This window comes from Pyxicephalus adspersus, chromosome 9, assembly GCF_032062135.1.
Source record: "Pyxicephalus adspersus chromosome 9, UCB_Pads_2.0, whole genome shotgun sequence".
Lineage (NCBI taxonomy): Eukaryota > Metazoa > Chordata > Amphibia > Anura > Pyxicephalidae > Pyxicephalus > Pyxicephalus adspersus.
The window spans coordinates 42,189,509-42,213,986 of record NC_092866.1 but is presented as its reverse complement, the minus strand read 5'-3'; the positions used below and the strand labels follow the sequence as shown (position 1 = coordinate 42,213,986).

Here is a 24,478-nt window from a genome sequence, read left to right as displayed (position 1 = left end):
TTGCCGTCAGAATGTAGAAAAGAGGAAAGATGGCAGCTTTAAGTGATGGAATGAAGCTAGGTGAGTAGTCCCAGGTTGAGTTCTGCTTTATCTGCTAACGTTCAAAACAATATGACATCCATGATGGGTTATTTCTATCCCATTTATATAAAGGGGGTAAATATTTGACATGGGTTCAGTCGGTATATCTATATATCCTTTTTATATGTTAAAGTATTTTGTACTTTTAAGTTGATATGATGGGTCACTTGCTTTAAATGATCTATCTGCATAATTGTTGGCCACCAGGAGATGGAACTCTCTCCTCATGTAAAGTGAGTAACAAACTCTAACAATGTTAAGATTCTTTTTTAGAGGCATTGAGGGAAAAAATCTTGTTACTACTTGAGCGTATACTGCATGTCTAAATCCTTTCAAAACTGATATCCTGATAAACTGAGAATACCCAAAGGAATGTACTTAGCTCAAGCCAAAAAAGAAAATTAATAAAAATATCATAGGCACACAATAATTAAACAGCTACAACTATTTTTCCAGATCCAAAGATCCATATTGTGATTAAACTATTCTATGATATACTATATTTAGCCAGTTTAACAAATAAAATGCCTTGATGTTAAAGATCCTAATAGTTTACATAAACAACTATTAACTCGAACCCACAAAATATTATTTAACTGGTATTAGAGAAAAGTATTTCTGTATTAATAAACCTTTAAAAAATTTTCCAAACTTCATATGTTCTTTTACACCTTTGCAAATCGTAAAAAAAGATTATGACTTTATGAATATGAAATGACTCAAAATGAAAAATGTCTTTTGCAAACCACATAAAAATTCTAATAATTGTCTCTTTTAGATATACTCGATTTTAATAATGGTGGTAAAGATAAATAATATGGTAAAAACTTTAGTCAATATATTCTATAGGGCACTTCTTCATATTAATTTTTTTAGGAGAGTACAGGAAGGCCCTCTAGCGGTCAGTGAGTATTATACCATTTAAGACACTGGAAACAACAGAACATTGCCATCACTCACAGCATTTTATTTTTCTATAGACACATAACAAAGCAGAACATTCTTTGCAATCTGTCATTTGTTATTCACATTCCCTTGTAAAATATATGGGAACATAAATAACAGCCATATAAAGAAAATCACTAATGTGTAACTCTTAAACCTTTAAAATACACCCTTACAACACCCCTAATTTTTAATAAAACTATATGTACAGTTAATTTATGCATATTTTTATCATTTTGAATAGTTTCCAAAAGTGTTAACATTTCTTTCCATTTCTTTTGTTAAATCTAAAAAATATTATTTTTCTTTACTCTTTGTGTGACAGTGTTCATATAGAAAGAGAAATTAATCTGTTCAGTGTTTACACACAGCACAATAATAAACCTAAATGATCCAAAGGTTACAAATGCTTGTCAATGCAATCATTTCCAGCTGGTAATTAACAACTTTCAAAGAACACCTGCTTCCTATTTTTATTACCTTAAGTATAAGGTGCATATGCTGGGGAAGTACACCTGCTTTTTACCACATCCACATTTGTAAACTAAATATTTTAAAATTATAGCAACTTCAAATAAACAAATCAGCAAGTCACCAAAAGAGACATGTTTCTAATGAAATATATATTATATCATTTTTAGTGACAGAACATTTTCCATAATATGAAATAAAAAGGAACAATTAGGATTTACTGATGAAATTGTCAGGAAAGAAAATATTTGTGTTTTTTTTTATTAGTTATTGCCCTGTCAGTTTGGCTGGATGATTGCTCACAGCCTATGAATTCATTGCATATAATTAAGACTCATGTCACCTACCGGTTAAAATTTACAAAAGCACAGCAGCCACAAAGGTAAGTTGTGTATCTTCTAAATAAATTAAGGACCAATCCATGTTGAACTGACAAATTATTCATAAAATGAATTTCAATAGAAATGTACTTTAAGCTATGCTATGGACCTAAATTAATTTCGAAGGCTCCTTATAATGCAAATATAATAAACTTAGAAATTGCATTTTTGTATATGTTATGAAAGTACTATTGTATGCAATCTGAACAAGTAGGGTTAGAATGGGAGAAAGCATGGTGTTTTAATTGAGTATGATTGAATAAATTGAAGTTTAGATACAAATATTTTAAAATGCTTATTTCAAGTAGAATTTCATTGGGAATGTTTTTGGCCATTTTTATGTCCTTAACCTCAATTATAATAAATTATAAAAAAAAGTGTTGGTGCATTAAATGTATGCAACTAAATGCTGCAATGTATTTGGCCCCTTTGTTGTTTCCCCATTGTTTTTACCCAGTTCTCCAACTTGTACAGGACTGTACCACCAGAAGAGCATTCCGTTGACATGCCAAGGGATAATTAGGAACATACTTCTTTCTTCTGGCCAAGGACAAGATGAAAAATCAAAAAAAAGGAGGAGGAAGAAGTATAAGAAGACTGCTTGCACATGTGTCAATTTTATTTCCTGATGACAATGAACCCCCACAGGCTACAGCAGAAGCAGAGGTAATAACATTTGATATTTTAAAATTTTGAGAAGTGGATGGAGGTAGGATGTGATAGGATTTGCTGGGCAATTCTGGGCATATCAAGCAACTCTGTGTGCTGGATGATGGAGAGATTTTGAATGTGCATGGTTGTCCATAGTTTACATATGTTGCACACAGTGAAAGACCCCTCATCATGAGAAGGCCCTGTATATGGGATAGCTAATGTGTGATGCCCCATGACTTTAAGCTCTCAGGGTTGTCCGGAGTCTGAGGTTATTGGTGCTTCTCTCAACAGAGACCTGCAAAATTTATGAGAAGCCTTGCCATGCAAAAACATTTTTTCAATGGGTTTTTCCGCACAGTACATTCATCCCTACAACTGTCCTTATTACTCTCGGATTGTTCTTGTCCAGCATACTATCATCAACATTGTCTGACCCTGGCACAGAATATGCCAAACATGTGCCACCATGTGCTATTTGTCTACCAGGTGTTCCATAAGCCCTGGGGTTTGCTAATACACTACAACTACTAGTACCACCATGACCACCACCGCCACCATCAGCAGAATTTGGCTTTGCCAATAGTGTATATTCCTTTTGAATTCATAATTTCCTTTATTAGGAGCAGGACGAAAGGTGGACTTGTCAATGCTGTATATTCTTTCGCTAATTATTTTGCCTAATTTCTAGGCTGCAATTTCCCCAATATGCATCAGGACAAGGTGTGGCCCTGGCAACAGAATTTAACTTATGTATTTTCTATGGTGCATTTTCCTTGATTAGCAACAAGATAAAAGGCGGTCTTGCCAACAGTATATAATGATTTTGGAATCCTTCAATTTTTAATTTGCTGATTAAAAGCAGGACGAGTGATGGCCCAAGCAATAGTGTGTAATCCTTTTTTTTATTTTATTTTCTATGCCATAATTTCCCTGATTAGTCACAAGAGAAAATGTGGCCTTGCAACAGTATGTGCCTTATTTTTTCTAGGCTGCTGCTTGCTAATGATGCAAAGATCAGTTCTTGGGTGTAGATCAGTCTACTGAAAAAAAAAATGAAAGGCCTAATTGTTCCCAAATTCCCAACCCATTTACATTATGACTACTGACTAGCTACCGAGATGTTGTAAACTGTAACAGAATGGAGTAAAAGAAATCAGTCATTCATGAAGATATGCAGTCACTAATAGCAAATAATAATTGCTGTTCTGAATAAATTTCTAAACTAGATGAAAATAGTTGTCCCACATGTAGAATATTTTTGGTCAATAACATATGATTTTCACTTTTTGGTACTTTGCATCAATTTTGACCTTGGCCAGTATTAGGACTAATATTCAACCTGCCCTCCCCACGCCACTGTTATAGTAAGTTGTTAATAAAATTTTTCTAATGGCTTTACTAATTATACCATATACTCATTCAGGTTTTTATTCCCTAGAATCCACTCAGAAGGGGTCCATTACTCTCTTGTGGCATTTTCAATAAGATATGGAATTTCATCATTGCATGATGCAAACAGTAAATGGCTGAGTGTAAATAATGTTCTAAAGCTGTTTATTATGTAATTAAATTTATTCACTTTCAAGGCTGATATGTTCCAATTTTTTAAATACAGGAATCTGTTAATGTGTCACTAGTGTTTTAGTTTTAGAAGATTAATTGCAATATGTTAAGCAACAAGTCACATACATGTTATAAAAGTAGTTTTAGAGTTAGTTTGCAGCTGTTGGTTTAATTCTTTTTACACTGCGTTCTGTTTGGGTAGTTATATATGGCTGGTGTGACTGTGCAGATTCACAGTTCGTGCTGACACAGCTACACTCTTCCACGTTAACATACTCATGTTCCTCTTGATGCCCACCACTGCATTCCATCCTCACACGTTTCCTGCTGGTCCGCACCTCCTGGCAACAAGTGCAACTATGTGACATTTTATTGGCAGCGGCCGAGTATCTGCAAGATGGAAACAAAAGTTCATTATAACAGTTCTACATTGGCGGTGTTATGCTGTGGATAGCTGCTTTGGAATACAAAAAATCTTTGCAGTTACCAAGGAGGATGAAAAGCAAGCCGCAAGTACAGAAGAACACATTATTGTTATTTGTAACAAAAGAAAAATGAATATGTTGGGCATTGTGACCAGTTTAGATAATTTGTTTTATTTAAGAGAATAAACAGTTAAATATAATGATCATTTATATATAAGTTTAGGTACAAACTAATATTCTGTTGGTTTATCTAACTGAATTATAACCAAATGTTGATCTGTCCATTCAGCCCAGAATGTCCTTTTCATGTATGTTTGGGGCACATAATTAAGCAGGCTGGGCTCAGAGTACACCAGGATTCATCAGCACTCGCACATCATGTGATAATGCCAGTGCTGTAAGAGTAACTGCCGACCATTGAAACAGAAGATGACGTAAAGAAAGGGACCTTGATGCCAATGGACTGGCTAAATAAACTGCTGGTAAAAAGAGTGTGTTGGTAAAAAATACTAGAGGCTTTGAGTAGTGGAAGGGGGGATTGTTGGAGTTCTGTTTTAAATAGAAAATATGTCCTGGGGGAATGATCTGGAAGCCAAACAGAGGTTATGGGCTGCAGTTTTGAATAGTGAAATATATAATGCAGTAGCAGTTTTACATCATTATGGAGAAGTAACATAATGCAGATTAACTATTGAGAATGCAATAGTAAGGTTAATAAAATAGTTTCCTATAGATCCCACATTACAATGTTATGGTTTTTGGATAATCATTTTACCAATAAACAGTAAGATGTTGGTTTGAATATGCTAATCCAGCAAGTCCTGGACTAGTTAGCATTAATTCCAAATCGATGATAATTTGTGGATTCTTTTCCTTAAACTATGTATAAAGGTCCCCAATTTTGAAACCAGACCCTATAATAGGCCTGGGACTTTCTGGATAGGAAATGGTGCACCTCTCCTATCTATAAATCTGTGAATCTCCTATCTATGAAATCGGGTTTGCCAAAAAGGCAGTGGGCAAATAGTGTGTAGACCAAAAAACAGATGACATCTACTCTATTGTCATTATTTTTTATCTTTCCTTTTTTCAGCCAATCACGTAAGGAGGAACTGGGGACAGATGAACACAATGACAGAAGCTCCATCCATTTGCAAACACTGATAGCCTGAACATATTCCTATTGTGTAATGATAATGATTAGGTTGAAATAGTAAAAATAATGCCAGGTGCAAAGGCATCCACAACCTTCTTTATGAGGACCCTGTAAAAAGCCTTTTTCATGTGACATTCAACATGACACCATAGAGGTAGCAAAGACAACGCCAGACCCCTAATCAGATATTAGTCTGGTGTTATCTTTGCTATTGATCTGTTAAAAAAAACATTAGGAAAACGTTCTACCATTGTAATTCCTAAGGAGATTTCCTAATACTGTCACCTAATGTGCAATGAAAGTGGTGATAAATGCAGGGGTGTAACTATTGTATTTACATAACAATTCTACATTTTTGTTACTGAGAAATATGAAAATGATCACTGTTCAATTATATTTACCTAACTCTGTAGGTACTGTTTAAATAGGGATCTGACGCATTTGGTTGTTTAGATACTAAAACACTATTTCCATGAGGTGAACTTATTCTTTACTTGACAGGATATGCATTCTTATTTTCCAGATTTCCAAGTTCATGTACAGAAATAGCCATAGCATTTGGGTTTCTCTGTCTTTCTCTGTCTATTGTCTTCATTAATGTAAATGGCCCAGAAGTCAAAAAATTTCAACACTTCCATCCTAGTATGTCATTAGGCTCCTATACTTGCATAAAAGGCAGAGACCATCACTACAAAGAACGGGTTGGCCACTGTCATTTCCGTCCTATGTTCTCTCTTATAATATGATTGACAACTGCATTTGCTGAATTTATTAACAAGTGGCTGATAAAAGAGCAGAAGAAAGGGGCAAATTAGTTTTGGATAGAAATATGCCATAACATCACGCCTGGTTGCTGTCAAAGCATGAAAATAGTTTCTTTCTGAATAGGAATGATTGGATCACTTTCCCCAGATGGTAGCACCCCAATCATTACCTCCTACTAATGCTGAGAAACAGACTAAGTAATACGGGAAACAGAAAATGTAACATGAATAATGCAAAGGGTAACAAAACAGTTTAGCCTGCTCACCAGTATGGTTTGTGGTCTCCTCGCAACTGATCTTTTCCCCATTACTCATTTACCATGCCTTGTTCCACCCTGTATCTGTGTGAATGTGACCATCTTGGTAGGGGCAAGGTAACATAGCAAAACCTAACTTTTTTAGTTCACTTCAATTTTATCCCAATACTATTTGTACAATATGCTAATTTAATGGCAACTTAATTAAGATCTTACATGGATAAGGTGTTGCAGGGTCCTTCACACCGAGACACATTCACCATATTTACTGATATGCAGTTATTGTAAGAGAGGTGTTCATACTTGTGGTGCAGCTTGCAAGATGGGTTTATTTCTATACCTGTAAGGTTACCACATAATGTAGTCATGTTAGGATATAGAGCTTAAATTAACATGAAAGCATAGGTATAATAGATTTATCCTTACAACATTTGCCCATTGTTAGAGTACAATTCACATATTTATAAACCTGATTTTCTGTACATTCACCAAACATTTACTCTAGTCAAACATGCATTCCATTTGTTAATATTTTCTCATCGGTGGGATGGTGGGAAAGGTGCTTTCTATAACAGTTCTCCTATTTATAAAAGGATCAAGGTTATAACCTCTGCAAACTAAGATACTTGCTGGTTATTTTCTGGGTTACACATGCATCTAATGCATTTTGGCACTTTTGGAAAAGTATCATTGGGGAATGCCAGCCAAGGGTGGTGAATGTAACAATAGTAAATTGCTAGCAGATACATTTCTGAATTCAGCTTAATATTTTTCTGGGCAATTAAAGCAAAATTGTAGAAAAAGACAATTAAAGACTGAATTGTCAGCCGCCAAAACAGGACTTTAGGGAAAAACAGTAATTTATACTGTACATTTATGCAAATAAGTACTTACATGTTTTACAGCAACCATTAGGTAAAAGTTTGACAGTTCCCTGAAATTATAATAAAAAAAAAATAAGATTATTCCTATCATGTTCTAGTGAGTAGGGTAATGAAAAAATTACTGGGGTAAACACTAGACCAATCAGTGTAGAATCCTGCAGGCAATCACTAGTGTTGGTATTCGATTGCTCCATTGAGAAGATTGTGCAATCCCCTGGGCACTACAGGTTAACCTGTAGTGCCCCGGGGATTGTAGTGGAACTGCAGAGTGCATCTGCAGTGCAGTTCCCACGGTCACATGGCCATGGGAACTTTGCGGTCACAGCTGTAACTGCAGGTGATCCTCGGGTACTAGATGATGAATGGGGACACGTTTCCTGTGTTTTTGGATAGAGAAACACATACTACTAGTACAGTGCAGCAACAACAATCAGGATCACTGCTGCAGCCCTGTAGTATGTGTTCCTCTATAGTATAAGTTTCTCTATCCAAGAACACATACAACTAGTAAAGGGCTACAAGAGCAATCTGATTGCTCTTGCAGCCCTTAATAGTCCCTAGAAATAACCAGAAGTCTCCCACCATTGACTTCAATGGTGTTCAAATTTGGGATTTGATCACCTGAACAATATCTCACTGTTCGATCGAATAGCTGTCGAAATGAATAGGGAGATATTCAAACAACACTAGTAATATGTGAACAAAAATAATAAATTGACTAAATAAATAATACCTAAAACATATTTGTACAATAAGGTGAATATACAATAAAGCCTATTTAAACAGACCTTTCAGTAATTTTACATGCCTGTGGGCATTCATTTCCAAAAAATGTACACCTTATATCATCAAAAAGCCAACCTTGAGCCCTTGATAAAGTAATAAAATAATAAAGATAAAGTAATAAAGCCCTGATAAATAGCCTAGGCTAATAAAATCAGTTTTTCTGCCAGCATATTAGTCTAGGAAGCAGAAACTGACCATGAATAATGTCTCAACAAAAGTAGCACCATGTTTCAGTAAAAAGTTAAGATGAAGGCATGGTGAGATGGAATACATACCCAACAACATATAGGCTACTTATAAAATGCGCTATGTGTCATCTGCACAGAAACATATCTAAAGTAAGAGCCATTTAATCCTTGGTATTGTTTTTTTGGTCAGCTGGTGTAGTTTTAGGCATGTTTTTTTCAGAGACTGTTTAGTCCCTGTTTAAAAAAAAAAAAAGACTGTTGTTCACCAGGTTCAACAGCTGAAGCTATGTATCCATTGGTGAATAATTCTGAGAAATCACACATTACAATGAGCCTAATTTATTAAAGCTTTCCGTGGCTGGAGAGGATACACTTTCATCAGTGAAGCTGGGTTATCCAGCAAATCTGAAATGAAATTCTTCAAAATCATTAACAAATGATTAACAAATGCTAACAAATATTTGAATCCTGGACCAGATCCATGACCGGGGTAAAGTATAAGAAGTCCTTGCTGCCCGACCAATAAATTCCACCACCCCCAATACCCCATTTTACCAATAAGCACACTTAAACATTTTTGGAAAAAAATTGGCCACATCAGCCCCTTTTATTAACACCATGTTCCAATTTTTTAACAATATCCAGTCTAAAGGCCCAACCAGCCCAACAAGCCCTTCCTTTTTTAAACATCAGATAAAAATTGGAACAACTCTTCATATAGGTCCATGAAAGTTACCAAACTCCTTCATCCTCTTGCCGTTTCCAATCCACTGCCAGGCCCCCAGCCGCCCATACGCCGCCTCGGGGACAGGTAATGGATCTCCCTCCTCAACTTCGCCTCCACAACAACCAAGTGTCATGCAAGGCTCACCTTACTGTACCTAAACCCCCAAGCTTTTTGTGTCCCCATCTCCCCTCTATTTTTCATTACCCCACCACTAACTTCCATGGACAAACAAAAAACATGCCCCACCGGCTGCTATGACAATGTCCTCCCCCCTTTCTGAACATTAGGGAGGGAGGGTGGGTGCGCTCCTTCCTTGCAAAAAAATTTTTCAAATGCTATCCCCCACACTTCGGGCCTCTTATTTTAACCCTTCACATTCACCCAACCCCCAAACCTTTCCTCCAATCCTACACTTCTATTTTCCCACACTTTCCACTTTTTTGAACTTTTAACCCCACGCTCAGCCTTCCATACTCCCCTGAAAGTGTATCCTCTCCAGTCTTGGAGAGCTTTGATAAATCAGGACCCAGGCAATAATGCTTAAAGTAGCACCATTAATATATGCATAGCAGGTTTTACATACCCTGTTATTGTAATTGCCAAGTAGCCACTATACCACCCTTTCTCATGCCAATTTGTTGCCCAATTTCTTTTAATCTCTGACATTTCATGGAGTGCTGGAGGCTTTTGGCAGCTGTACCCCCTACAATCGTGACATTACCAACTGTCATGTATGCCTTGCATGTGATCTGAATAGACACAACCACTGATATTCATGCTGGTAATAAAATATTCAGTGTAAAAGATGCAGCCTTCTTCAATCTTCACATGACAGGTTTGACTACACTCCATATTTCAGTGTTTGTGTCATTAGATGTATATGTATATATATATATATATATATATATATATAAATAAATAAAAAACAAACTGCCTAATATTATTACCTTGTATTTATTAGTCATATGTGATTACACAAATAAATCAGGCCCAATGACCCAACCCATTTTAGTCACTTTCAGTCAGACAATGAGAGCCTCAATACAGATTGTTACTGTTTTGCAGCCTAATAGATATCCCTTTGGTTGTTTTTATTGCCTGGGAATAAATAAAATTAATAATTTTTTTCTATCTTTGTAAACAAAATGGTAAATGCATAAGGTTAGCAAAAAAAAAAGACAAAAAACACCAATAAAAATTCCAAAACACATTATTTTCCTGTAATAGAAATGAATATTAAATAATTATAGTTTTTACATCAATTTTTTTGGTTTACAATACTTACAGGTACACAGTTATCTTCATTGAAGTACGGGCAGGGGAATTGTGAGACTAATGAGATACACTTGCCTTCAAACAAGGTGCAGTTGTACACTGTACAGTTATCAAATTCTGAAAACATGATTTCTCCAGGCTAAAAAACAGAAGATTGGTAAACTATGGTTTATTTGCAGCAAAAATATCTTCACAAAGATTATAGGTGCATAAAGGAGCCCTGGCAGATCTCAGTATAAACTTCAGTAGAGACACCCAGGCAGACTTTAATACAGACTCCAAGTGACAAACCTCAGTACAGACCCCCAGGCATACCTTAGTAAAAAAAAACCCAGTGCAGACATTAGCACCAGCTCTCAAAAGCAAAAAATGGAGGTGCTGCTCTTTGATCTCTGACAAATGGTCCACTGATCCTTGTCAGATTTTAGTACAGATTCCCAATATAATCAGACATTATTAAGGACCCCCAATGACAGATGTTGGTACAGACCCCCAGTGAAAGACATCAGCAGAGACCCCCAATAACAATTCTCAGTACAGAATCCCAGTGATAGACCAAAGTACAGACTGCCAGGCAGACCTCAGTACGGACCCCAGAGGCAGGTCATGCTGGTGCTGCTTCTCTCTACCTCTGTCTCCCCTAATTCCTGCTGGAGGTTTGCAGAGCCTGTCTGGCAGAAGATCACTCTGTCCACTGACTCCTACTGCAGTAGCCTAAAAGCAGGACAGTTCCTCCACTCAGCACCATTACTTTTATTTTTATATGAACAGCTTGTTACTGCCGATTGTACCATACCAGAGGAAAGCAAGGTTAGGCAACATTCACAACATGTCAAAGCTGTACAACTGTATTTAACATCTTGGGAGGTCAGTGGGTAATAGTTTGGGTACCCCTGGTAATACAGTAGAAAAAATAAACAACCTAATTTTTTTTTGGTTCAACAACTGCTATTTATTTCCAATTGCATACAGCTGTTTCGGTCTTGTTGGTCATAGGTGCTGTAATGTGTGAAATCCTTGGTAAGTATAAAGTAGTTATAATAGACCGACACAATGGTGAAGTAGATAGACTTAAGAAGTTTTGCATTCTAGATAAGATATTTGTCATTTTAGGACAGTTGATGAAGCCTACATCAGCCTAGTGAAACTTTATCAACAGAATAATGACATTCTTACACAAAATCAAAGTGATCAAGGTTTTTCTAGCTTACAAGAATATTTTACATGTTTCATATATTCATTTAAGGATTTATAAAAATAAGCATTATATACCTTTAACAATCTGACTTTTTGGCCATCACTTATGATACACTGAGTCTGTTCACATATTCTGCAACAGTCACGTGTGCTGTTCTTCAGCTCAAAGCCCTGCAATCAACAAAAAACGTTATGTGTGGCTACAAAACTTATTTGTGTGGGGGAATTTAGGTGTAATATACTGCTTACCGGTGGACACTGTTCATTACAAGGCACATCTGTGCACTGTATCTCTGTTGTGCCACTAGAATTTGAGCAAATACAGTTCAGGCACTTGTCAACGAACACTGTAGCTCCAAGCTGTTGAAAAATATCATATTTATATGTTTAAATATGGTCAAGGTAATGGTTAGTTGAATGCTAATACACAACAACGTCTAAATGACAGCTATAGACAAACAGATAAATACACAGCCGAGAAACATGCCTAGGAAATATTTTCTTTGTCACATTTGTAATGCACATACTCTTGTGATCCACAAATGACAGTCCTTTTCAGAGCATGTAATTCAGAAGGCTGTAATTCACTGCTTTGCCTTATTTATTTTCTTTTAAAATTAGTAAATATTACTAAACTGCTAAATTTCTCATAAGGGATTGTACACCAAAGGGATCTCATATAAGGGATTTTACACCAAAAAAATGAAATTCTGGTTTTGAGTTTAATGTAATGTTTTTTTCCCCATTCTTCTCATCTCTACTAAACACCCAAGCTTATATTTGAGAATACCCATACACCGGCCTGTATGACTCAAGAAAAAGCAAAATATAAAAAGTCAATCACCACCAAGGTGTTTATTTTTTTTTTTTTTTTATAAACTTACCAGGTATTCTGCATTTCCATACACACACACATTCTTTGGAACTGCAAAAAAAGTACATCAAATGACTTTCCTATGTTCATGAGGCTGATATTTCACATTTTTGTTACATTACATTAATAGTTATATATAAAAGAAATATATTATACATAATTATATTAACTACATGTTAACATACCAATCAGCATACAAAGAATTAACTATTTGCACTATTTTCATATAATATTATATATATATATATAACATTACACAGTATAATATTAAAATCTAGCACAGTGTTTCTCAACCAGAGTTCCTCCAGGGATGGCTAGGGGTTCTTTGGACAAACAGCAGTTTGTGACTTCCAGGTCAGTCTACCTGACATCAATGACATTTTCAGTTATCAGTATTGGTGCCATTCTTCCAACTGGCTAGCAATGTAAGTGACATTCTTCCTACTGATTTACACTAATTTTCTGTAAACTGCAGATAAAGTAATTATAGCAGGGGTTCCCTAAACATTTGAAAGTTATTTCAAGGGTACTCCCATTTTACAAAGTTCACAAAACACTGGTTTAGTATCGAAAAATAATTTCTAAGCATCCTTTAGATAACAGAAAACAAACTGCTAGTTAGTTGGTCTCCTTTTCGAACCAGTGGCTTTGGTACTTTCTGAGCTGCTTATAATCAGTTAGCAAATTAGAAGTTCTAACCTCTCTCTGAGGGAATGTTTATCCTACAGCTCAAGGAATTCTAGTCTAAATATCTAAATACAAAAGTTAAATATGGAGTACTAAAGAGTTTTTCTTGGAAATGGAAGTAATGCAGACATCATGTCTTGTGGTTCAACATATGGGCAACTTCTACTATTTTATCAGTAGAAGAAAGAAAGGATGTGATCTATTTAAATTCTCAAATACTCAAAAGATATATTTTTGGTAATATTATCTATAATGTATTAAAATTATGTAAAAATGTTTAGGTCCATATATATATATATATATATATATATATATAACATAATAAAAGTGCTTACTCTTAAAGAAAACACAACCTACCGCAATAATACTTTTTGCAACAGTGTCCATCCGGAATTTTACCATCAACCTCATATCCAAGATCACAGTGGGGGAGTTTAGCTGTGCATTTACTAGGTTCACACTCTGCAACAAAAGCAACCAATGTTTGGGATTAGTCAAGCTTACCATGATCTTCACATAAGTGGGAGAACATTTACAGTATCTAGCATACCTATTAACATTGCTTGCATATCTTGATTACATTCATGACAATAGAAACTGTTATTTTACAAGATGGGTCCCTTTATTGGATGCTTTTAAAAACCAGCACATAGAACAGTTTTTTTTTAGGTCTTCCTGCCCTGGAAATGTACTAATATCATAGTAAGCACCCACCGCATTCAGTTACATTACAGCACGGGTCAGTGGAGTTCATCCGGGTCACAGGATAGAAACCTTCCAGGTCACAATTGATAGGCTGCATATCGGAACACTCGAGTTTCTTGCAAATTAGACCTCTGCCACCTTCTCTGCATACACAGTTTAGGCAGCCTAACTGGAACGTTTCTCCAAACTGTAAAGTGGACATATAGGAGATGTTTAGCTTCATTCAGTAGTAATTTATAATAACCAGACGTTATTGTTGCTTTTAACTTATTATTGGTCCAGTTATAAAGTGGTATACAAAAAATCTGGGCCAAATGTTCTTGCACACAAAATTACAGCTATCTCCTTCAGTCATTCAGATGTAATGCCCAAAATAGGAAGGACGATAGTTACAAAGTTACATAGGTATTCAGGTTGAAAAAGACCATCAAGTTCAACCACTAAGGAAATAAACATATCTCAGATTAAAAAACCCTATTGACATGCATAGAAAGGCAAAAAGTCCCTGGAACAATTTGCACCAATAGGGGAAAAAAATCCTTCCCGATTCCCTGAGGCAACTGGATGTCCCCTGGATCAACAGTCTCTATTATCTTTACTTTAAAGCTCTAATAGTCAGTTATGATCTGTGCTTCTAGAAAAGAGGATACTAGACTACATTTCCCAGAATCCTTGCATTTGCACAGTGGGCAGGATTTAATCATTTAGTTTGTTAACTGGAACCAAATCGATGCACAGGGCACAATAGATTTCAGTTGGTTCAAATACAACTGAACTATTTCTTCATCCCAGAAGAAATGGAATGTCTGGCTGGGCTAGGATAAGTGTTGCTCATATTTACCTTTCTCTAGTTTATCTTTGGTTCAACAGGGACAGATCTTCGACTTTTAAAACAGATGAAGCGGAATTAAATTTGGGCCTGGAGCTCAAGCAGCTGTTGCTAAAGCTAACTGAAGGAAGATGTTGTTCAAACTCATGTCAGTTAGCTTGAACAACAGGCTTATTTGGTTCAATTAGAACTGAAGTGAATGAGATAACCTGATGCCAAATTTGTAATGTCCTGAATCCAAACAGCAATGCTAGCTGGGATCAAATGTTACCAGACCAATACTTACTGCATGAAAGATAACAGCTATAGAACTTAGATTAAAAATATACCTTTCGTGGCACATTGTCTGGTCCAACACATCCTGAAAGAGATGAAAATTCTGATTGGCAAAATGTTCCAACATGTGTATATATCTTTGGTTGTCAAAATTTTATATATGGTCAACATTTCTTAATGTCCTTTTTTGTTAAAGACTAACCCGTAACAGTTAAATAATTTAATTTTTTTTTTAGAAAAACTTTTTCATCCATCTGGATATTCTGGTCGCATCTTTTCAGCGACCTGTCCAAGGGGTGCCAATCAATCTTAATCTGATTAATCTGCAGCCACATATCCTCAGTCAAAAAAATGGGTAGAGTGGTTTTTGGTTAGAATTCCTGTTAATGTCCATGCTATGTAAATTTACTGCCTTTAATTGTAGGGTGACCATTGTAATTGAGATAGAAAGTGACCAGAAGTTCAACATTTTACAGACTTAAGCAGAACATGGAATATGCATACTTTATTCAATGAAAACACGTGGTCTGATGGCAGCTGCCTACAGGGAGAATCTCCTTGCTTTGTTGGCATTCCTTTTTATTTCCTGTTTTGTTTCAGAAAAAGAAAGTAACTAGCCAATGAAACTTTCCTTACTCTATCCATAACTAAAAAAATAATACATCTAAAGTTTTATGGTATTTTCCCCTTGCAGTGTGGAGATCTTTCTACCTGTTCATTGTAGTAGTAGTGACAACGTACCTGTCATCAAGACTGAAAGACTATGCATTTATTGGACAGTGGAGATACAGAACAGTTTGGTTCACATTGAGACCACAATAATGCTTTAAAACAGGGATTCCTTTTTTGCCCTTATATAAGTTAACAAAATATTTGTAGGCTGGTGTAAAGCCAGAAGGACCAGCTCCCATGCCCAATATACCCAGTTGAAATAGACACATTAGGCTGAATTTCAAAAGTAGCAAAATGGATTCTTGGGCTTGCAATTCTGTAGTCACAAATTAAAATATTGTTGGTTGATCGTTCCCTCATTTGTTTATAAAACTAAATTAATTAGAGTATAAAGGAACATATGCCTTACCACAGCTAGTTACACAGGTATCAACAGCTTTGCTGTGAAGCAATGTACCCTCTGGACAATAACATCCTTCAATATAATGTCTATCATTTTTCATCTTTGCATCTTCATCTGGCCTGGAAAAGAAATCATGCAACAAAATATTTGTGTATCTTCAAGGCTGTAAAATGAGTTGGTGCCCTGATTGATTTAAAATGACCTGGTCACCAGTCTGTTTATAGCAATTTAAATATGCAATGTTACTGTAAGTAGTGAGCTGTTACTAAAGCCACCTTTCACCCACTTCTCTTATTTTTTTAAATTATCTTCCTGCATTTAATATCCGTATCAGAGGCTTTCTGATCCTAAAAGCCACAGTTGCTGTCCTTAGTATCACCAGATGCTGACAAAGACTCACATGGCATGGTTGGCTCAATGGATAGAACTCTTGTCTTTGGAGTGCTAGATGTTAGGTTTAATACTTAGCCAGGGCTCTTTCTGTAAGGAGTTTGTGTGGGTTCCTCCCAACATTATCCACCAAACAGAACATCAGTTAGGTTAATCGGCTTCACCTCAAAATTGGTTTTAGACTATGCAATCATATATGACTATGGAAGGTTGTGAGACCCTTTGAGGGACAATTAGTGGCATGACTGTAAAGTAAAGTGCTGCATATTATGTCAGTGCTATATAAATACAAGGTAATAATATTATATATATATATATATAGATCAGTGGTTGCGTCTTTTAAGATCGCATGCAAGGCATACATGGCAGTTGGTGATGTCAAGATTGGGACGGGGTACAGCTGCCAAAATGTCATGAAGTGTCAGAGATTAAAGAAAATTGGGCAACAAATTGGCATGAGACAGGCGTCTATAGTGGCTACTTGGCAATTAGAATAACAGGGTATGTTAAACCTGCTGTGCACAGAATATTGACAGTGTCAACTTAAGTGTTAATTCCATTCCATTCTGAAATACCAGTAGCAAGATAAACAAATCAATATTAAAAAAAAAAAAAATAATGAGGAAATAAAAAGCTGATGTTTACACACTTACGTAGTTTGGCATGTTCTTTGTACAACTGGACCGCATGCATTGTAAACTTTGTTTGAAGGGCAAGGGAGTTCTGGAAAGAACAAGGAAAATATTGTATTAAAAGCAATTAAATAAACAAATATAACATTCCTTCATGCTACTAGCTGAAAAATTATTGACATTGATGAAAAATGGCACTGATCCCATCCTAGGTGTCAATTTAACTTTGAATTTACCCTGCAGCTATATGTTGTAATAGGTTGGAGGCAAAGAATGATTGTGCTTAATCATTGCCTGCTGTCTTGCAAGAGTACACAAAGAATCACATTACTCAATGTTTTCACATGAGCTAAGTACATGACATTTTTGCATTGATAGCTCTTTCTGTTTGGCTACAATGAACTGTTGTTATGCAAGTGGGTGTGAACCCACTGTGCCACTGACTGGGTATGCTCCAGAGGGGCGTAACTAAGCCGCTACCAGGTCTTCACTAGAGCCTCTGATGGTGAGGATAGGCTTGGGCTGCGGGGTAGCTGCCAGGTGCCACTCCAGAGCAATCCCCAGACCAGTGGCAGCTGACCACAGGAGCTAGGATACCCGGTGCAAGCACCGAGGGGCTTGCGTGGCCAAGAAGTCCAGAAACAAGGATCCAAGGTCAGGTTCAGGCGGCAATCAGGCAGAGGTCCAAAAACGTAATCCGAGGTCAGGGTCAGGCAGCAAACAGGCAAAGTCCAAAAACGTAATCCGAGGTCAGGGTCAGGCAGCAAACAGGCAAAGTCCAAAAACGTAAGCAAGGTCCGGTACACAGCAAAGCAAACAGAGTAAACACCTTTGCACTAGGAGTTACACAGAGTAAAACCCTTGAGATTGCTCAGGCAGCTTCCTGTAGTCGGAGGTGCCTTTAAATACCTGCAGAGATACAGCCATAGGCTGTAGAAAAACAGAGGACGTGTATGTGTTACCTCATAGATTAAGAGAGACACACCCATGCCAGCTCAAACACCAGAGCAAGTCTCCAGCAGGGAGGATACTCTGGCGTGGAACACAGGTAGTGGGGTACTCTACTTGAAAGATAGGACCCGGAGCCCGTGCCTGCAAGTAGGAGCAGCGGCGCCGCCACGACCTGCAGTGCTAACAACGTTAATATTTTATTTACAATAATTTTATATTAGTTTTTATTAAAGAAGGAGCTACAAAGCATAGCAATCAAATAAAAATACTATAATCTATTTAAAAACGAAAGAGATCATAAAACATGTCAAATAAAAATAAAAATGATCATAAACAAAATGATAAAAAAACTTTCATCATAAGCTGGCCAGGAAAGTGCCTATACTCTAAAAATGAAGGTCACATGGGGAAGAAGTGAAATTAGAAAAAAAGAAGAGAGAAAAACTGTTGAATTATTTGAGAGAAAATAGAGGAAAACAACAAAGGAAGATCAATGCTAAGGAATAATGGCCTCTACAGACTAGATGTAATAGATATTTAAGAAATTGTAATATGAGCACCTTTTGAATTATTGCACCTTTAATGCATTTTAATTGGATTTATAGGGTATAACAATTTTACCTAGCACATAGTACATTAGTACAAATTGGGTTATAGGCAGTCACAGTCAGTCACAAAACAGATAACTTACGACACTCTAAAGTTGCATTTCTCCATGGAACACAGATTCCTCGTTCTGCACAGAGCTGAGCGTACTGCTGCACACTGGCACATCCCATGTTGGATCTTTTTATATGGCAGCTGTCATAAACACAAGCTTGGTAATAATCTTCTGGTGGAAAAGTCTTGTGACATTCCTGGAAAATTCTTTAAAAAAAAAAAAAAAAAACAGAAACTTATCAAAGGACTTTTCTGGTTTATGAGAAAAAAAATCAAATAGATAAAGGACAATTAAAAAAATGAAAAATAGTTAATATAGACAAATATACACATATGTAATGCAAATAATTTTGAATGCGGTAATGGCTGATAGATGTTGGTGGATTTTGACCAATCTTCATGATGAGACTGAAAATGAAATGTTAAGTACTTGTCTCCACATGTCAATTGTGTTACTGTCTTTAAAGCTGATTTTCGGTAATTTGATCATTTTTTTCTTTTCTATTATTAATTTTTTTTTTATTTTGTTGTCCATTTGATATGGTGAAGTTATTGTAAACCCTATAAAATGTATATTTATTCAAGATAACTTCTATGTTTTCCATAAAATATTGATTTCTCATCTTTCAGCTACTTCTTATCATCTGTACATCATTGTTGTAGACCTGACTACCGACTGGTGCCAATACAAGACCATGTCTGCACGCTGCTTGTTGGAGCAGTAGCTTGTAGTTGCTATCAGGAGCGCAAGTGGCTGGATAACAATGCAGGGTCATCTATAACAGCAGGCTCTTACAACAGACTGAAAAATCTGGTGAGATTTTACCTGTTCTTTCTTCTACAGGATTCAACCAGGAAAGACAGTGATATCAAGCCCAGCATTGCAAAAAATGAGGGTAAGTATCACTAATATTTTTAGGTGCATTTGTCACCCTTCAGTGTAGGTGATTTTAGGAAGAGGGCTTCCGGACAATGCAGAAAGACTTTGTTTTAGTGGAAGATCAGTTTTAAGTATCTAAATCAATTTTTTTTTTCAATTTATTTAGTAGGAATAGTTAAAATCATATCAGTTTTTCTGTCTTTACAAAGTCAGGCAAATTATCTTTTAAACAATTGCTCCCTTATTTCCCCATTGTCCCCCTAGACAAATCTAGCCTCATGGTGGAGACAACTCAAAATGTGGGCGATTTTTTCACAGTGACATTAGCCATCACCAGGATAAATAGAGTAAATGTAAAAATATGTAAATGTGCAAACAATCTATAAATACTCACTTGTCCATAATGATTTTGCACAGTGGAGATGGAGAACAAGTAGTTGTGGTAATTGTAGTACCTTCAGTAGTTTTTGATGTGCTGCCTGTGGGGGGGACCGTCGTCTTTACATAGTCACATTGAGGTTTCTTTGGATCATGAACAAGCCATGTGTTTGCCATGCTTTCACAGTCTGATATATATTTACCACTTTTTGTCAAACAATCATCTGCTCTGTTGTTGGAACAAGTTCCTACAAAAGATAGATGTATTGAAGGAAAAGAAATCTAAATAAATATATATTTCTTGGTAATTTCTGTTAAAGAAAAAAAAAAGAAGTTACTATAAAAGAAAAGACCTTATACTTACCTGAATACAGAAAATATCCCTCCAAATCCTTCCAAAGTTAATATTGTCTGTACCTAGGACATTGGGTGCAGGTTATCCAACAGCCCACTTTACCCTCCAGTGCATTGTGGGAGAAAAAATAAGCAGAACAGGTCCACTTTAAGGATTTATTTTAGGTGGAACACACTGGTATACTCACATGGCTTAAACACGTTTTACCTGATGAATAGCCTCATTAAGAGTGAAACGTATTATAAGGAGGAGCCCAGATGGATGTTCCAGTGTCTTGGAGTTACAATAAACCTTGACAGTAGATAAGAGTTTTGATCTATTCATATTTAGGTGACAGAACTTATTTGCACACATATACATAACCAGTACCCGGGTCTATAACATTTGACTATATATACTGTAACCTGAAAATGATACTAAATATTACCTAATAGTCAATAGTTTTTATCTCCTGTATACCTCTAATTCTTATTGGTCTCTTGTAGCTACAGAAATTACTGTCTGCATTATTATGTGGACTTTCTACAAATTCAGAAAGCTTTTTAAAATAAAACATATAAGTCACAGTTAACTTGTTGTATTTTTTACTGTAGCGTCAGTCCGCAGTTTTGTTAGAGTATTTACAGAATACAAGGTAATCTAAATGTATGGACACAGCACTGGCAGGTGAGCAAGGTGAAATGCTACAAAAGACAACTGGTGACTTGGAAAGTCCAAGCAGGGCATGCTTGAAGCCAGGAACTAGTCCCATTAAGCTGTACACATGTAATGGGGATGCTGAGAAAGTTTCATTTCAGCTTAAGGGTAGGGATGAGGTAGCAAAATTTTAAAATTCGATTTTGCGGCGAATCAGGCTGTTCTCGCTTACCGAACATGCAAGCGAGGGCAGCCTGGGTAAATTTGGCCGTCAAGATCAAATTTTGTGGGACCTGAGGGCGCTCCCCTGATTTCTCTTGCAGCCCTGTAGTATGTGTGCTTGGATAGAGCTTCTCTATCCAAGAACACAGGAGTCCCACGGCTGTGCTCATCATTAATCCTGTGATGATTCCCACGACTGCATTTATTGATGAGCACAGCCGCGGGACTCACACTGACAGGAGGAGTACTGCGGCTGCATTCATGAATGCAGCCACTTTAAATCTCCTGCACCCCTGGCACTAGAGGTTAAATGAGGGCTTTCCCTCATTTAACCTCTAGTGCTCGGAGATCACGCACAGGAGTATTCCCAAGGCTGCATTCATGAATGTAGTCGCAGTACTCCTCCTGTAATGATTTCATCAATCTTCTGATAGGTCCGCACATTTCTGTTCGCCGAAATTTCATCGGAAGTTCAGGGAAATTTTCACGAGAGTGTCAGAGGCATTCTCGTTCATCCCTACTAAAGGGTAGCTGGAGATACTGTGACCTGCAGATCAGTGGGCAAACAACGGACTCCTTGATCTCCTTTGCTGGTGCAAGTGACTTGATGGAATAAACAAAACAGGATATAATAAATTGGTGGGCAGTGCGGGATCACTGACCAGATAAGCACCTCCTAACAGTGATCATCTTAAAATAATACCATAAAACAAACAAAAATTTAACAAAAATCTGCAAATATAAAGATGATAACTTACCGCACTGTCCCTGTGTATTGTTGGCAAAAAGATGGTATGGCAGGTTGATGTTGAATCTCTCTCCATCAAATTTGATGATAGATTCTATACTTGTAATCTCCACAACATAATAAACTTGTGATAAATAAACTTTCACCCCACTTTTTTCATAAGGGAGTCCTATAATGGATTCATTTACAAGAACCTTGGGTGATCCAGCTTATAAATGGTTAATGTATAATTTATAAACACCCATGTAAAACCGAGAAAATACTAATGGGACACAAACATATATTGGGAAAGTGGGTGGTAGGTGGGGGTGTAATAAACAGAGAATAGACCAACCACCTCATTGCTTTGTTAATTGTGCCTATGTTCTCATGTCATACCAGAGAAAGTTGCGGAAAGCCTTAAAAACTTCACTGTGCTGGACTGAAGCAACCTGTTCAGTCCAGGTGCAGTTATTGGCTTCCTGGCCACTTAAGATTTCTAATGGGGACTGGCCTTTTTTGCTTTTATAACCAGGGGGCAGATACCTTCAGATTAGGAAAAATAAATGGCAGGAAAAGACACTTTGACCAAAAAGCCACTAAACACAAATGCTAGCAGTATATTAAGACTTCTTTAAGAATATGCCTAATTTATTAAAAAAGGATTGAGAAATTGTTTTGTTATAATGTAAATATTACAGTCACCTTTAGTTGATATAAAATGAAAGCAAGTGAAAATAGTTTTTGAAAAATATAGGTTTCCACATACAGGTAGTCCCCGAGTTAAGGACATCTGACATACGGACGCCTCCTAGATACGAACCGGGCTTCCCTGCTGGCTCTTGTGCAGGACGGAGGCTGGATGGGGAGAGGAAGCGGTTTACAGGACTTGCAGAAGAAAGCTTTTGTTAAGCACAGCTCAGGTTGTGGGTGATTTTAAGGACTGAGCTCTTTCTGCAGCCTCTTGTAACTCTTTAATGACCAAGAAACTCTGCAGTTGTTTCTTTTTGCATATCAAAGCACAGCTTGCTCCAAAAGTCAATGAATGTCTAGGCTCCATAATTTTTTTTTTTTTTGCTTTGTTCATGATTAACTTACAGGGAAGATTTTTTACAGTAACTGACAGCATGCTGTCTCATAATTTGTTGAGACAAACATCTGTCCTAATTGCCTTTATTAAAATATTGTACCTGTTCTGACTTCCATACAAATTCATCTTAAAAACAAACCTACGGTCCCTATCTCATATTTAACCCAGGGACTATCTGTATATGTTAACTGGTCAATCAACCAGTATTATGAACTACTATCCTACCTCTAGCACAGGTGGTGACAGGCTCATTGTTGAAATGCGTATTGTGTGAGTTTCGTACGTTACAATAATGTCATGTGGACATGATACCCCCATATTGGTTCCACAGTCATAATTATCAATGTAAACACCAAAATTAATAATCTTCTTTTTAATCTCCTCCACTAAAGTGTAGGTGCAAGTTCCTTGAAAGCTATAGTAGGTCCCATCAAATGTCTTATAGTGGGGGTCTCCCCAACCAGTACAAATACCTAGATAAAAGAAAAAAGTACAGTTATCACAATTTACAACTTCATTTGATATGTATTATATGTATGGCATTCAACACTGTTTTTGTTTAATAACCCACCTATGGATCCAACTAAAGCTGAGCTTCAGGCATGCTGCTAAATGCTCAGCTAAAATTACAGTATATGATTTAAAGACAAAACTACTTACTTTATTCTACCCCTTCCCACAGAGTCATACCTTTTCCCCAGTCATGTGATTGCAGCCTCTCCAATGTCACCACCTGCATTGTATTTGGGTACATTGAGAACCCAGTCACATATGGGAACAGAGGAGAGAGTGTCAAAAATCACTGGATAACAGGGTAGCAAGAGATAAGGTTAGTATTCTTCTACTTTACACCTATATGAGAATAAACAACTTTGAGAATAAAAAAAAAAAATTGCTAAACACACAGGTAATTGGAAGACATGCTGGTAATGTTGAATAGGCTTGTATTATTTTTGACCTAAACTACTTTTTTTTTCTATTGATATGATCCAGACACAAAATACTTACATGGACACTCCCAGTGAAAGCAGCAGCCATCATCATTTCTTACTTCTACTGGTTTAAGTCTATTAGCACATGTTATTGGAGGTAGGCGCTCACACCTAATGTGAGCGATATCTACTGAAGTGTTTCCTAGACATGTAGCTATGGTGCAGTTGTCTATTTTCCAGGTTTCATTATACTGGGAAAAGAAACATCCAGAAATGTTAACGAAATGTTACTATAAAACATTGTATACATAATAGGATCACATTATATGTATTAGGTGAAATGACTACTAGTTACCTCAGATATGCATACAAATATTAATTTAACTGTATTTAAAAAAAAAAAAAAAAAAAATTATAATAAATAAA

At 36.5% G+C, this 24,478-nt stretch overlaps 1 protein-coding gene across 1 annotated transcript in view; it reads right to left on the bottom strand.

The window, feature by feature from the left end:
* Positions 1-1,027: 1,027 nt before the first annotated feature.
* LOC140337715 (mucin-2-like) overlaps positions 1,028-24,478 on the bottom strand; it is an 82,198-nt gene continuing 58,747 nt past the window's right edge. Inside the window, exons 38-54 of the mRNA XM_072421516.1 lie at positions 24,129-24,303; positions 23,346-23,593; positions 22,062-22,245; positions 20,107-20,338; positions 18,864-19,039; positions 17,243-17,312; positions 16,206-16,318; positions 15,178-15,209; positions 14,029-14,206; positions 13,672-13,776; positions 12,638-12,678; positions 12,003-12,113; positions 11,829-11,924; positions 10,567-10,695; positions 7,591-7,630; positions 6,913-7,036; positions 1,028-4,484 (exon numbers count right to left, since the gene is read on the bottom strand). Of these exons, the coding sequence (XP_072277617.1) occupies positions 4,244-4,484; positions 6,913-7,036; positions 7,591-7,630; positions 10,567-10,695; positions 11,829-11,924; positions 12,003-12,113; positions 12,638-12,678; positions 13,672-13,776; positions 14,029-14,206; positions 15,178-15,209; positions 16,206-16,318; positions 17,243-17,312; positions 18,864-19,039; positions 20,107-20,338; positions 22,062-22,245; positions 23,346-23,593; positions 24,129-24,303 (2,295 nt within the window). The 3' untranslated portion in view covers positions 1,028-4,243. The remainder of the gene's footprint in view (positions 4,485-6,912; positions 7,037-7,590; positions 7,631-10,566; positions 10,696-11,828; positions 11,925-12,002; positions 12,114-12,637; positions 12,679-13,671; positions 13,777-14,028; positions 14,207-15,177; positions 15,210-16,205; positions 16,319-17,242; positions 17,313-18,863; positions 19,040-20,106; positions 20,339-22,061; positions 22,246-23,345; positions 23,594-24,128; positions 24,304-24,478) is intronic.